Below are 15,368 nucleotides of genomic sequence, written 5' to 3' on the forward strand. Positions count from 1 at the left end.
AGTCTGTTTCTCATATTAGGTTTAAGGACAGCCCTATTTGGTGAGACAGGTTGAATAAGCTGCAAGCCTTACACAATACTTTCCTTGGAAATCGAGACCCTTTCTCTAGTTCTGCTTTTTGACAGCTCTGATTGCCTGTCTATAAAAAAATATATCACACTGAAATGGGCCTCAAGACGTCCTGAGTTAGAATCTAGGAACACCTAGCTGGTAAAAGACCACTGGGTAGGACAGTGAAGTACCCATGTGAGGGACACTTTAAGACAAAGGGAGGCTGGATGTGTCTAGGAGAGGTGCAGCTGCAGGACTACTGGTCAGAGCTAACTGGTGGGCCAACGTGATCTCACATAAGGGGACAGTCAGAAGATGCCGGTTAATGCCTAATAGTTCAGGGCTCTTGGCTTCAAGGCAGGTATTGTTGAGAGTAACTTTTAAATCTGCTTCAGTCATGTAAATCTCAGTACAAACGAATGTGTTTTACCACGGTGTCCAATGAAGAATTGTTAAGCTATTGTGATTTAATCATGTACTATTGGATATATTTGGTTGTTCTGAGCCTTGAAACTACTTTTCTCAGATCAGTGTACAAAGCGATCTGATGTACAGTATATCCTTAAAGATGTATATCCAAATAGGTCAAAAGGTCACTGTGTTCCAGAGATTGTGATATTTCCTTCTCTAAACCAGATCTTGGGATAGACACTGACACACAGAGCTCTTTTTTATGTTTTTAAATGGTTTTGTTTTTAAAACTGTAATTCTGGGGACTTCCCTGGTGGTGCAGTGGTTAAGAATCTGCCTGCCAATGCAGGGGACACGGGTTCGAGCCCTGGTCCGGGAAGATCCCACATGCCGCGGAGCAACTAAGCCCGTGCGCCACAACTACTGAGCCTGCGCCCTAGAGCCCACGAGCCACAACTACTGAAGCCTGTGTGCCACAACTACTGAAGCCCATGCACCTAGAGCCTGTGCTCCACAACAGGAGAAGCCACTGCAATGAGAAGCCCGTGCACCACAACAAAGAGTAGCCCCCCTCACTGCAACTAGAGAAAGCCCACGCAGCAATGAAGAAAATAAATAAATAAATAAATAAATAAATTTATTTTAAAAAATTGTGATTCTGGAAAATGTTAAACGTACACAAAAGTAAAAAGCACAGTATAATGAATCCTCATATATCCATCACACAACTTCAACAACCAGCCACCTAGTCCTACTGGTTTCATCTATGCCCTTTCTTGGCCTCTTTGACTCTTTTTGTTGTTTCTTTTTTAGAGGTGATGCCAGGGAATAAACCACAAGTCCTCATACAAGCAAACTCTTTGATTCTCTTGAAGCTAATCTCAGGCATGTCATTTCAACCATAAATATTTCTGTGTGTATCCCTAAAAGATAAGGAGTCTTTTTATTTTATTTTTGTTTGTTTTTTATTTTGTTTTGTTTTTTTTGTGGCCCTGCCATGCGGCTTGCAGAATCTTAGTTCCCTGACCAGGGGTTGAAACCGGGCCCCTGGCAGCGAAAGCGCCAGGAAGGAGTCTTTTGAAAAACATATCTATACTATTATCAGGCTTGAAACATTAATAATTATTTCTTAATGTCATCAATTCAGTGTGTACGTTTACCTGGTTGTCTCATTTATTTTTTGTTTTTTTTATTGTTGGTTTCTTTGAATTGGAATGTTAAACAAAGCCATGCATTACATTTTGTGGATATGTCTCTGAAATCTGTTTTAATCTACATAGCACGCCCCTCCAGCCACCCCACTATTTCTTGTTTTGTTTTAGTGAAGAAACTGAGACTTTTGTCCCATAGAAATTTCCCACATTCAGGACTCTGCTGATTGCATTCCTATGGCAACGTTTACCAATTCCTTTGTCTCCTTTTATTTTCTGTAAACTGCTGATTAGATATAAAGGCTTCATCTGATTCAGGCTCAATTTTCTGGCAAGAATACTTCATATGTGGTGGTGTATTCTTACATCAGAAGCTACATAATGTTCATGTGCTTCTTTTTGTAACATTAACAGCTATTGATGATCACTGCCTAGATCCGTGATCTGATTATGGTTTGCAAAACAGTAACACAAAGGGATGTGTTATCATCCCTTTTCATTTGTTAGCTAATTGGTTACCTTGAGGCATGATGGTAAAGGAAAGCAGGTTGATGCTTGTTTCTTAATAGCTACCAGTTTTTGCAATAATTATCTCATGTCAACAATTTTGTTACACTGAAGTGTAGTACATTTAAGAAAGGCAAATTTAATGCTTGGTTTGATTCTCTCTTTATTTAGCAGTTTTCAGAAAAATGAGTTGGTTCCTTCAAATTCTCTAAAGATAACCAGTGACATTTCTTTTTTCCCCCCCTCAGTATTCAAGCATTCTTGAATTTTATCATTATAAATTAGCTTTTATCAGATCTTTTCTAGATAGCAGATTTTTTACAGAGAGACATGGGACTAAATGTACATTTATGGAACGTCTTCTAGATACTGGTCTGGGTGCTCTCACTTACACTATTTTATCTAATTTCCACAGCAATCTTGGAAGGCAGGTGCCATGATCTCTGTTTTGTAGAAGAGACTGAGGTTCTCAGCAGCAAAGTGACTACTAGTACAAAGTCATACAGCCAGCAAGTAGTCAAATTTGTCTGAACCATATGGCACCATGTAGCTTTTTTGAATTAGGCCCTATAGACGCTGAGGCACTAAGTAGGGCTCACTGGTTGCCCCTCCAGCCTCCTGCCTCCTATATATCTTCCTCAGACTGTTTGGTGACCCCCAGGTTGTCACTCTCACACTTACAAAAGTACAATAGCTCCTTGGAACTGCTAAATACCCTTTTGCCTTTTAACCTAACACATAGATACACTTTATTACATATATGATTTTACTTAATGCAAATTTATACATTATATATAAAACTACATTTAGTAGTAAATGTAAAGTTACCTTATTTTTAAAAAATTTTTTGGCCGTGCCGCGTGGCTTGTGGGATCCTATTTTCCTAGGACTAGGGATCTAACTCGGGTCCCCTGCAGTGAAAGCACAGAGTCCTAACCACTGGACCTCCAGGGAATTCCCAAAGTTACTTTATTTATTTTTAGCTTTTCTTGGTGTGGTGGGTTCCTAGTCCCCCAGATCCTACCCTATTTATTCATGTAATATATGCTGAAAACCTAGATTATATCTCTCTATATATTTTCCATGCTCACACAATAACATATAAAGATATATAAACATGTGTAGGATATTTGTTATTGTTTTCAAAAATCAGGTCATATGGGCTTCCCTGGTGGCGCAGTGGTTGAGAGTCCGCCTGCTGATGCAGGGGACACCGGTTCGTGCCCCGGTCCGGGGGGATCCCACATGCCGCGGAGCGGCTGGGCCCGTGAGCCATAGCCGCTGGGCCTGCGCGTCCGGAGCCTGTGCTCCGCAACGGGAGAGGCCACAACAGCGAGAGGCCCGCTTACCGCACACACACACACACAAAAATCATATCATACTACCTATAATTTTAAGCATCTTACTTTTATCACTAAATATTGTGTCTCTTCCTAGAGCTCTAATTTCCTTTTCTTAATGACTTTCTAATAAGTTTTCATAATGGTCCATGGTTTTTAGCTATACCTTCATTTACTAAAACATTCCACTATTGATATGATGTTGGCGTTTGATGTTCATTTGATGTTGGATATTTTTGTTGGCGTTGTTTCAGGGTTTTTTTGTTTTTGTTCCAACATGAACAATGCTGCAATAAACATCTTTGTTCTTACTGTCTTTATATACTGGTGCTTTTTGTTTCTGTGGTTTAGATTCTTGAGAAATGAATTGCTGTATCAAATATGAATTATTTTTAATAATACATTTTTCTAGATTGCGTTCTAAAAGGCTGTAATAATTTACATTTTCACAGCATTACCTGAGAGTCCTCTTCCTACCCAGTATCCCCACCAGCAAATTTGTGTCATTTTGATTTTTGCTAGTCTGATCAGCGTCAAGTGGTTATTCTCATTGTTATATTAATTTGCATTCCCTTATTACAAGTGAATTTAAATGTCTTTTCTTGTTTATTGGCCATATGGATTTTCTCTTGATTAAATTACCAATTTATATGCTTAACCTAATTTCCATAGGGTTATTTACGCCCTTCTTGACAACTTGTAATCAATTTTTTTTTTTTGGCCTAGTGGCTTGTGGGATCTTAATTCCCCCACCAGGGATTGAACCTGAGCCACGGAGGTGAAAGCACCAAGTCCTAACTACTGGACAGCCAGGGAACTCCCAATTTGTAATCAATTTTTGAATGTTACTATCTGTCCACCGAGTTGCAAATTTACCCCCAAATCTATTATCATTGACATTGCTTATGTATCTTTTTTCCATACCAAAAAAAAAAGTGTTTTTAAAACAAGTCAAATATGACCATTTCTTCCTTTTTATAAAAATTTCTTGGCTCCCACTTTCATTTAAGGTCTCCCCTACTTCTTTGCTATAGTCTCCAAGATTTTCCTAAAGGATTTTTAATATTTTATTTTTTATGCTTGAGTGTTTAATCCATCTGGAATTTAATATTTTGGTAAATGAGGTAATAATGGATACAATTTTATATTCAGTGCTTCTATTTATAATTATTTCTCATCCTTTAAAATTTTCTATTTTGACATATTTTAAAGTCTACATCAGTGTATATATATAGCATTTGTTAATAAATACATATACATATATCAGAGCTATGTTCTCAGAAAATTTTTTTTAAGCTGAAAGGGATGCTTGATCAAAAAGTTTTGGAAACCACTGCACTAGACCATGAGCTCTTTGAGGACAGTGATTATGTTTTTCCTCATCTTTGAACCCATTGCTAAGACTGTCTTTGGCACATTGTACGTGTTCCAAAAATGTTTGTTAAATAATTGAATGAATAAAACTGCCATTATGTGATTCATGTGTCTTAAGCAACACAGCCATTGAGAAACTTGGCATTCCAGTTGTGTCCTGCCTGCGGTTAAACACAAGCAATGACTCACAATGGCAGGTAGCATAACTTTACTGGTGTTGAGTTCATACATTTTTAATATGGGGATATAAATTCTTAAAACCTTAAAAGACTTTCCTGTGCTTACAATCCATAGTGCTTATGAAACTGGTCATTATTTTTTGTGAATACATTCCCTGCTTTTTAACATCAGTCGCCTACTCTCTGTAATGGCAGTTTGCTAGGAAGAATTGGTCTTTTTGATACTGTAAAGTCAGAAGTGTGACTATATTTATTTACTTATTTCCAGCTACAAAGGTTTATTTTTTTTACTTTTTTATTATTTTATATTTTTATTATTTTTTTTACAGTAGGTCCTTGTTGGTTATTTATTTTTTTAAATTTTAAAAAATAAATTTATTTATTTTATTTTATTTTGGCTGCGTTGGGTCTTCGTTGTGGTGCACAGGCTTCTCATTGCAGTGGCTTCTCTTGCTGTGGAGCACGGGCTCTAGGTGTGTCGGCTTCAGTAGTTGTGGCACGTGCGCTCAGTAGTTGTGGTTCACAGGCTCTAGACTGCAGGCTTTGTAGTTGTGGTGCACGGGCTTAGTTGCTCTGCGGCACGTGGGATCTTCCCAGACCAGGGCTCGATCCCGTGTCCCCTGCATTGGCAGGTGGATTCTTAACCACTGCACCACCAGGGAAGTCCCTGGTTATCTATTTGAAGTATAGCAATGTGACATGTCAATCCCAAACTCCCAATCTACCCCTTCCCCCCACCCTTTCACCCTGGTAACCATAAGTTCATTCTCTAAGTCTGTGAGTCTGTTTCTGTTTTGTAAATAAGTTCATTTGTCTTTTGTTTTTTTTTTAGATTCCGTATATAAGCAATATCATGATATTTGTCTTTCTCTGACTTACTTCACTTAGTATGATAATCTCCAGGTCCACCCATGTTGCTGCAAATGGTAATTTGGCTGAGTAATATTCTTTTTTTACGGCTGAGTAATATTCCATTGTATATATGTGGAAGTGTGACTATATTTAACTTTAGATTGTGAACTTCTTTTTTTTTTTTTTTTTTTTTTTTTTTTTCTTTTTGCGGTATGCGGGCCTCTCACTGTTGTGGCCTCTCCCGTTGCGGAGCACAGGCTCCGGATGCGCAGGCCCAGCGGCCATGGCTCACGGGCCCAGCCGCTCCGCGGCATATGGGATCCTCCCAGACCGGGGCACGAACCCGTATCCCCTGCATCGGCAGGCGGACTCTCAACCACTGCGCCACCAGGGAGGCCCTAGATTGTGAACTTCTAAAATTCAAAAACTCTGTTGAACATATATTCTGGGTGGTGCCAAAAACCTATATCAATAATTAGTTGGGAAAACCCCAAATGACTTTTCCTTTTCTAATATACAAATTAACCTTAGCAAAAATAGCAAGTTTATTTTCCTGGGTTGTTTTTGATAACAATACTGAACAAAGTTTAATTTACTCAATCAAATGGGCTTGTTTAACCTCTTTCCTTTGTACTTCTTATATTTTTTACAGTTTTCTACATTTACCATTCCTTTTTTCCCCTATGTCTTTCTTTCTTTCTTTTTTTTTTTTTTTTTTTCAGTTCAAGCAGTTAATTGGTCTGGCTGATTTTTACAAATGAGGCTGGTGCTTCTATCACTGGACATCATGCACCATCTCTTTTCTCCTTTTTATTTTAGATTCAGTATTCACTTACTACCACTCCCTCTTGTGACTTTGGAAAGTAGAAACCAGCCAGATGTGTTTTTGCTATAGGTCAAACGGTGTGAAAGAGATCTTTTCTACTCAACTTTGCCCCATTTTGCTTGACCTTATTAGGAGGAAGAGAAGGATAACGAAGAACAAGTGAAGGCAAAGTAATTTGGGCTGAAGTAACCGTTTGGTTTTTAAATTCACTTACAGACGAATCAAAGTATTGGAGAAACATTAGGAGAGACTACTGTACAGCCGGGGATATTTATTCTCACTCACACTCTTTCTCCATTAGAGGCCTCTCAAATTCCTTCGGACTTTAATATAGGAGGTACGTGGCAGAATCAAACTGTGAAAGAGAATTCAGAATTTTTTCAGTGAGGTTATTGAGTGCAACGGAAGCATTATAATCAGGCTGGCCTGTGGGATTTAAATTATACTTACATTTAGAGATATATTAAAGAACATAAAACCTATACCTAAACAGAACAAAAACTTCAGTGACTGCCATGAATAGAACAAGAATTTAAACCCTTACTTTGATAAACTAAATAGAAGACAATGTTTTAAAAATACTTCTTCACGAATTTGAGAAAATTCCCTGATCATAAGGCTCTTTTTCCTTACACACACAAAAAAGTTCCAAAAAGAAGTTTCTATTTAAAAGAAACAAAAACTGTACTTTGCTACCTTAGCGCTTCTACGAAGACAGTGCTACTGTCCTCAGTAAAAAGAAAAAAAATTGAAAAGATTCTGAATTAAGACTCACAGAAGCCTGTGAAATATTACAAAGCTGCCCTATTGGAACTGAACGAGTTGCTAGAGAAGTTACGTTCAATTTGAATTTCTGAAGGCCGGAGGGCACAGGTTCCTCTACCGCAGGAACGCTGGGAATTGTAGTCGGGAAAGCGCGACGGTTTCTCAGGGGGAACCACGTTTCATTGCTTAGCGCTTAATGGACGGAGAGTCGTTTGGTCCAATTCACTCTTCCCGGGTTCTCCCTAGACCCTCCTGTTCAACGCTTCGGGCATTTCCCTTGTTCACCAATGAACGCTTTAGTCTAAGAAGGCCTTCGCTGATTGGATATCTTACTCTCTGTGGAATGGTATTAGCCAATGGGAGGGCAGAACTGGCCGAAGTGGCTGGGTCATGGGGGAGAGTCTGTAAAGCCTTTCCCCGCCAGCGTCCTAGCTTTTTTGGCTCTTAAAGTCAGCAGGGTCGTTTGTCATCGCGGAGGCCGCGTCTGCGAAAGGAGGGACTCGCTCCGCGCCTGCTGGGTTCCTCTACGTTATCCGTTGGTGTGGCCCTGATGCTGCGGCAGGCCCCGGCTTCCTAGAACGCTGGAGAGGTAAGTAGGGTCCAGCGACGGCAGACAAAGCGGTGGAGCCGGGAAGGCCGCAGAAAGCGGCCCCTGCACGCAGGCGGCCAGTCCGCCTGGGCGGGGCGCTCTGCCTGTCTTGAGGCAGTGCGTCCCTCAGGTGCTTTAAAGCTCTGTGCTCCCACGTGTCCTGGGAAAATGTTAGCTTTGTTCAGTTCCTCCCCGTCCCCTGCACGTCCTATTTTCACAAACCCTAACATTATTAATGGGTGTCATCTCACTTCTTCATCCCCCCAGGTTGTTCTTTCGTAACTTTCTATTAGCTTTATGCCCCTGCGTGTCTACTAAGAGCAGAATGACATGGTTGGGTTCGGCTTCATTCAAGCGAGACCAGCGTACACATCTCTGTATTTTAAAAACAGTTCTTGGGGGCGTTTGTGCCTACAGCACCTCCTTTCGTGGTAGTGTACTTATGTGTGTACCCCAACACGTGGCCAAATAGAGGTTCCCACAGGATCAAGTCTCGTTCTTGTTTGCTAATTGCTGGTACTGTTAGCACCATCTGAAGTTCTTATTTTCTTTGATCCTGACAACCACTCAGGATTATTATGAGAGGAAGCTGAGGCTCAAAGGAGGTAACCCAACTTCTCAAAGTTAGTTGCTAGTAAAGGTCAAGCCAGTTTGATGTCACGGCTTACGTTATTTTTTTAAAAACTCGCTTAACTGAATATGGATTTAAGTTGTGGTTGTGTAGCTCTGTGTATATATATTAAACTCTGTATATGAGAGCTAATTAATTCTTTGAGTTGAATGGTACATCTTGGTTGAAAGAAAATCAGGCAGCTGCCTAATTACAGGTGCTTCACATCTATCACTTAACTCCTAGCTTTTTTCAGGCAGCTGCCTAATTACAGGTGCCTCACATCTATAACTTAACTCCTAGCTTTTTAAAGCGTCATTCTGGCAGCATAGACCTCACCTGGGAGCTTGTTGGAAAGGCAGAATCTCAGACCTCACCCCACCTATTGAATTAGAATTGGCCTTTTAAAATAAGATCCCTTAAAAATAAAATAAAATAAAATAAGATCCCTTAGGTGATCAGAGTGCCTGTTAAAGTTTGGGGTGCATTCATTGTCATAAGGATTTGTTTGCCCGAATTGAACTAAACAAAAGAGAAAGTAAAAGGTATACCTTGTGTTATTCCCTACATTTTCCTGGGCAGATCCTAATTTGAGCCCTCTCCTTCTGAATGGGCTGATAAGGTTAGAAGTTTTAACTCTTGGCTTTTGTTCATCTCAAAGGAACAGGAAAGGCTATAACTTTCAGAATCATTCCCACTGGGTGGTTCTCTAAGTACTCCTTAGATGAGAATGGAGCGCTCCAGTTTCAAGGCCAGTGTTGTATGCAAAAGGCCATTACTCTGGGTATTTGGTTCTTAAATGTGACTTGGTTCTTGGACCTTTGGGCCAGTGATTGGTTCTGCAGTTTTCATTTTTGATAGGATTTGTGCTGATGACAGCACATAAAGTTCATGATGCATGAGCTGGCGTGTAAACAGCGATATTCAGGATGTTGGTGATAGAAGCACCTAAGAGGCAAGCCCTTCAGACTTATTTCTGTGTACAGTATTCAGTCTATTGCTTTTTTGTTAAATCCTTTTTAAAATTGCTGAAGGAACTATATTTTCATTTTGAGAAAATTATCTGCCAAATACTATCCTGTTGAAGCCTTGTTTTCTCTGAGTTCTTTATTTTACGCTTGCTTGCAAACTTCAAAAATTTAACTTTTAAAGTATTTTATCTGGGATATGATTTTTTTCCCCCATGTGTTATGAGTTAAAGATCTTAGCAGTGGTTTTAAATTGCTTAGAAGTTATTCCAATATCCTTTATTGAATAATCTTACTATTTTTCATTGATTTTTGACTCCATGTAACTGTGCAACCATTATTTATTGAGCACTTACAATGTGTCACCTAAGCCTTTTACGTGTATTGTTATTTCATCTGGACAGTGTACCATTTGATAGCTGCTATGACTAATCCCATTTTACAGATGTAGAAACTGAGACAGAGTTTAGGCCATCTGTCTAAAATCACATTTACCAAGTGGTGGAGCCTGGGTCTGATTCACGTAGAGCCTGCTTTCTTAGATGGACTGTATAAACAGCTTTCTTGGCAGAAGTATCTCTCAACTACCTCCCACCCTGTACTACTGCTTTACTCTTTATATCTTTGTATATTTCAATATATGGGAAGGCCATTTCAGCTTTATTACCTTTTTCCTCCCAAATAACTTTAGTAGGCTGTCTGGAGTTACAGAATAATTTCCCAGCCCGCCTCCCTCAGTTGGCATGGTTTTTGAAATTAGCATTAAACTAACTCATTACTTTGTGGAAAGTATTTACACCTTTATATTCTTTTTTTTTTTGGCCCTGCTGCATGGCATGCGGGATCTCAGTTCCCCCACTAGGGATCGAACCTGTGCCCCCTGCAGTGGAAGCACGGAGTCTAAACCACTGGACCGCTAGGGAATTCCTCCCCCAACACCTTTATAGTCTTCCTAATAAGAAATATATTTTTTAAAAAAAGAAATATATTGTGTAACTTGGTTGATGGAAGTTACTATTTTTAACTTTCTGCATCTGTGAAAATTATTCCTTGTTATTTTGTATTTCGGCTTGTATGTTTATCATGTTACATTTTCTAAAATATCTTGTTTACTTTTGTGGGAAAAAGGTATGCTGAGTTTAAAAGGAAGGTATGGGAAGTGGGACTGCTGACCAGTTTAGGAGATAATAAATAAGCTTTTAGCCCAGTTCTATACTAACTAGCTTTTGACACCTGGGGCAAATTATTTAACTTCTCTGTGACTGTTTCCTTATCTGCCAAATGAATTACCTCACCTCAAAATCTGTTTCATTCTTCTGAGTTTGGCCCACTCAGGGCCGGACAGGCATGGTTAGATTCGGTTTGGATCCACCCTGATCTCGAAGACTCCACTGGCCTGAGGCACAGGGCAAGGTCCCCTTCTTGGCTTCTTTGTTCATGACCTTCTTTGACTCACTCCTTCTTAAGGGATGTTATCTTTTGTAAACCCAGTAAACTGGCTTTTGTTCACAGATGATTTAGAAAAAAAGCTGTCAGCCAGCCACTTTTCCCTGAGACACTTGTCTTAGGCTCCAGAAGTGTTCTAGAGGGAAAAAAACACTGGCAGCGTTACAGTTTGAGAAGTGTAGCAAAGGTTATAAGTTTGAGCTGTAAAGATCTTGTTTATTGTGACTTTGGTGTTAAAGTATGTATTGCTAAAAAGTTTATTGGAATAATGAGGATGACATATGTTCTTTAAACATTGTGCACACATAAATAACTTTTTTTTTTTTTTTTTTTTAGTTAGTTAGCTTCCTGTGTTCTCAGCCTGGAATTGCCAAATGCTTAAGTTTTTGTGATTTAGATTCATCTGTTTCTTTCTGAAAGTGCTGTGATTCTGATTATTTAACAAATGCCATAATATACCTCACTAGTCTAGAACTAATTTTGCCAACCACTTCTACAGAATTTAAGAAGATTTTGTTCACGTGTATGGCATAGAAGATGAATTCGTCCTCCTCCACCATGAATGAAGAACCTGATGCTCTCTCGGTAGTTAACCAGCTCCGGGATCTAGCAGCAGATCCATTAAACCGTAGAGCCATTGTCCAGGATCAGGGATGTCTGCCCGGCCTTATTTTATTTATGGACCATCCCAACCCCCCTGTCGTCCACTCAGCTCTGCTCGTAAGTTGCCTTTAGTAAGTTCAGTCTCAGTGTTACAATTTTGCAATTAAGGAGAACTTGAAAAAGTATTAGATGACATGGTAAAAAGTTAAAAGTGTAGAGCAAATAATAGTAAGTTTGTATGTATTTCTGTATGTGCAAACATGTACGTGTAGTCCTCTTTGACACAAATGGTAGCATACTACACGCATGGAATGTTCTGCAGCTTCCTTTTTTTCACTTAAGAAGAAATCTTAAGGATTATATTATATCAGTACAGAAAGACACTCAAAGAGGCACTTACTGTTTTGTTTTTCTTTTGTAACAATTTTGTTAAGATGTAATCACATACCGTGCAATTTAACTAAAGTGTACAATTCGATGAGTTTTAGTGTATTCACAGAGTTGTGCAGCCATCATCACCATCAATTCTAGAACATTTTCATCACCTCAGAAAGAAACTCTGCTCTTTACCTGTTGTTCTCAGCCCCACCCTCTTTCCCTAAGCAGCCATGACTTCCTATTTCTTTGTATTTGCGTATGTCTCTGGCAAAAGCGCCTGTATATATTTTATATAAATGGAAGCATATAATATGTGGTCTTTGTGACTTGTTTCTTTCACTGAGCTAATGTTTTCAAGGTTCATCCACATTGTAGCATGTATCAGTACTTCATTCCTTTATATGGTTCCTTCATTCCATTATATAGTTGTGCCAGATTGTTTATCTGTTCATTAGTAGGTGGATGTGGCACTTGTTTTAATACAAGATGGGAAGGAAAGATAAAGGAGAAGAAAAGAGAAAATATACAGGATCATAGCTAATAATGCACAAGGAACTACCATATTATGAGAAATATGGGGGCTAGAGAAACATGTTAAAGAACAATACAAAGCAATCAGGCAAATACAGAATGTGAAAATTTCTGGAAGACAAAATAATCCAGTTCAGTGAACAATAAATTGCATTAAAAAGGCAGTTGGGGTGTGCGAAAGGCATAGCAGTAACTGTTACAGATTTAGAGAGACTTAAGGGACATATCAGCCAGGTACAGTATGTGGACCTGACTTGGATCCCAATTTGAACAAATCAACCATAAACATATTTTTAGATAACTTGAGATGAATGTGGACAAGACAGTAGATAATATTAAAGAACCACTTACTGCTTTTGCAGGGTATTGTAATAGTATTATCATTAAGTTAATTTTTAAAAAAACATTAACTTCTTAGGGATATACTGAAGTATTTACAAATGAAATTATATGTTCTGTGAGATTTGCTATAAAATGCTCCAGTGTGGTTAGCGGCAGGGGAGATGGATGAAACAGGATTGCCTAGTGGTTGATAATTGTTGAAGCTGAATGATGGATACATGGGGATCACCATACATTTTCTCTACTTTTGTGTCTTCTGAAATTTTCACAGCAAAAAGTTTAAAAGAAAATTACTGTCATAGAAAATTTTAAACTCATTGTCCTTAAGGATCCATGATCAATTCCCATTTAGTGTAATTTCACAAGTTCATACAGAAAAACAATATAGGCTGTTTCTTTTCAAAAATCAAAGTACATAATACAGATTTCCTATTTTACCTTCATAGAATGACATTTATTTAGGCAAAACAGACATTGATATGAGTGAACAGTAGTAAAAAATGGGGAAATTTGCGTGGCCCCTAGTTCGGGTCCTATTTCAATGAGAATTGGAATGAGAGGAGAGAGTGTGTTGGTCTCGACAGAGACTTGGGGTTGAAGGGGGTTGTTTATTTTAAATAGACTAGACTTGAACTTATTTAAATTCAGAAGGCAAGGGGCTGCTGCAGTGGGAAAGGTTTGAGGAGAAGGCTCTCACAGTTGGTACAGAAAATGGGCAAGGTTGCTAACTGAAGAGGATGGTGAGATTGTTCACAAGCGTTGAGGGGCTGCTTAGTTTGGTAACACTGAATTGATGTGAGGCTTACAGCTTATGAAACTCCTTTTTCACCCTGCTTCCGGCCTGCCATAGGCCCTGAGAGCTAGATAGTTGGATTTGTTTGGGGTTGATTCTTGGCCAGGCAAGTTGGTAATTAAGGGAGTTTAGGATTTGGGCAAGAGAGTAGTTGAAACAACAGACTGTAGGTGCTGGGCTGAATAGGAAGGGAAGTCAAGTCATGGAGGGACCTAGTAAGGAGAGAGTAGAGGGAGCCAGGGGCTCAGAGTTCCCAGAGAGGTTGAAGAATATGTTGGTGTTCTCATAATTTCATTTTATCTTCACTGTTGACTTATTAGCTATACCTTTTTGTTTTTAATTTTTTTAGTGGTTGTTCTAGGTTTACATTATACATCTTTTTTTTTTTTTTTTTTTTTTTTTTTTGCGGTATGTGGGCCTCTCACTGTTGTGGCCTCTCCCGTTGTGGAGCACAGGCTCCGGATGCGCAGGCTCAGCGGCCATGGCTCACAGGCCCAGCCGCTCCGCGGCATGTGGGATCTTCCTGGGCCAGGGCACGAACCCGTGTCCCCTGCATCGGCAGGCGGACTCCCAACCACTGCGCCACCAGGGAAGCCCTACATTATACATCTTTAACTTGTTACAGTCTACTTCATGTATAATGTAAGAATCGTACAACCGTATATTTCCATTTCCTTCTCCCATCCTTTGCTATTTTTTTGTCATACATTTTACTTCTATGTATGTTTAAAAAATCTACAGTATTTTTTTTCTTTTACTCTAAGCCATTATCTTTTAAAGAGATTAAAGTTTTAAAAATCAAGTGTATTTTATATTTACCATCATATTTACCATTTCTGGTGTTCTTCATTTCTTAATACAGATTTGTATTTCTACTGGTGTCTTTATTTTCTGCCTAAAGAAGTTTAACGGTTTTTGTAATGCAGTTTTGTTCTTGGCTTTTTTCCCCCTGGTGCTTTATAAGATGTTTCATTTTCTTTTTTTTTTTCTTTTCTTTTTTTTTGGCCGCACCGAGTGGCATGTGGGATCTTAGTTCCCCGACCAGGGATCGAACCTGTGCCCTCTGCGTTGGAAGCACAGAGTCTTAACCACTGGACCGCCAGGGAAGTTCCGTGGATGTTGTTTTATCTTTTGGCTCAAATTATTTCTAATGAGAAGGCTGCTGTGATTCTTAACCTTTGTTCCTCTCCATAAAATATATAAGCCTTTTTCTGGCTTCTTTTGTGACTTTATCAATGGTTTTCAGCAGATGATTATGATGTGCTTAATATGGATGGTTTTCTTTGCGTTTTGGTTTTGTTCTTGTTTTGCTTGGGATTTGTTGGTCTTGGATCTATAGTTTTCATCAATTTTGAGAAATTGTGATGCATCATTTTTTCAAGTTTTTTCTGTCTCTTCCCTGTCACTCCTCTCGTGGGACTCCAGTTGTATGTGTTTTAGATACCTCATGTGGTCCCACAGGTCACTGTTCCTTTTTTTTTTTTTTTTCTTTAAGCCTTTTTCTTTTCTCTCTCAGTCCTTCGTTTTGGATAGTTTCTGTTGCTGCATTTTAAAGCTCACTGATCTTTTTTTCTATAGTGCCTAATCTGCTGTTAATCCTATCCACTGTGGTTTCCATTTTAGACATTATGTTTTGTCCTCTGGAAGTTACA

The 15,368-nt window shown here is 39.0% G+C and overlaps 1 protein-coding gene across 1 annotated transcript in view; it reads left to right on the forward strand.

Moving 5' to 3' along the window:
• Positions 1–7,826: 7,826 nt before the first annotated feature.
• Positions 7,827–15,368, forward strand: part of ARMC1 (armadillo repeat containing 1) — a 33,865-nt gene continuing 26,323 nt past the window's right edge. The window contains exons 1-2 of the mRNA XM_082601031.1: positions 7,827–8,045; positions 11,569–11,789. Coding sequence (XP_082457157.1) covers positions 11,607–11,789 — 183 coding nt within the window. The 5' untranslated portion in view covers positions 7,827–8,045; positions 11,569–11,606. The remainder of the gene's footprint in view (positions 8,046–11,568; positions 11,790–15,368) is intronic.

Source organism: Mesoplodon mirus, assembly GCF_964341445.2.
Source record: "Mesoplodon mirus genome assembly, chromosome: 16".
Taxonomy (NCBI): Eukaryota; Metazoa; Chordata; class Mammalia; order Artiodactyla; family Ziphiidae; genus Mesoplodon; species Mesoplodon mirus.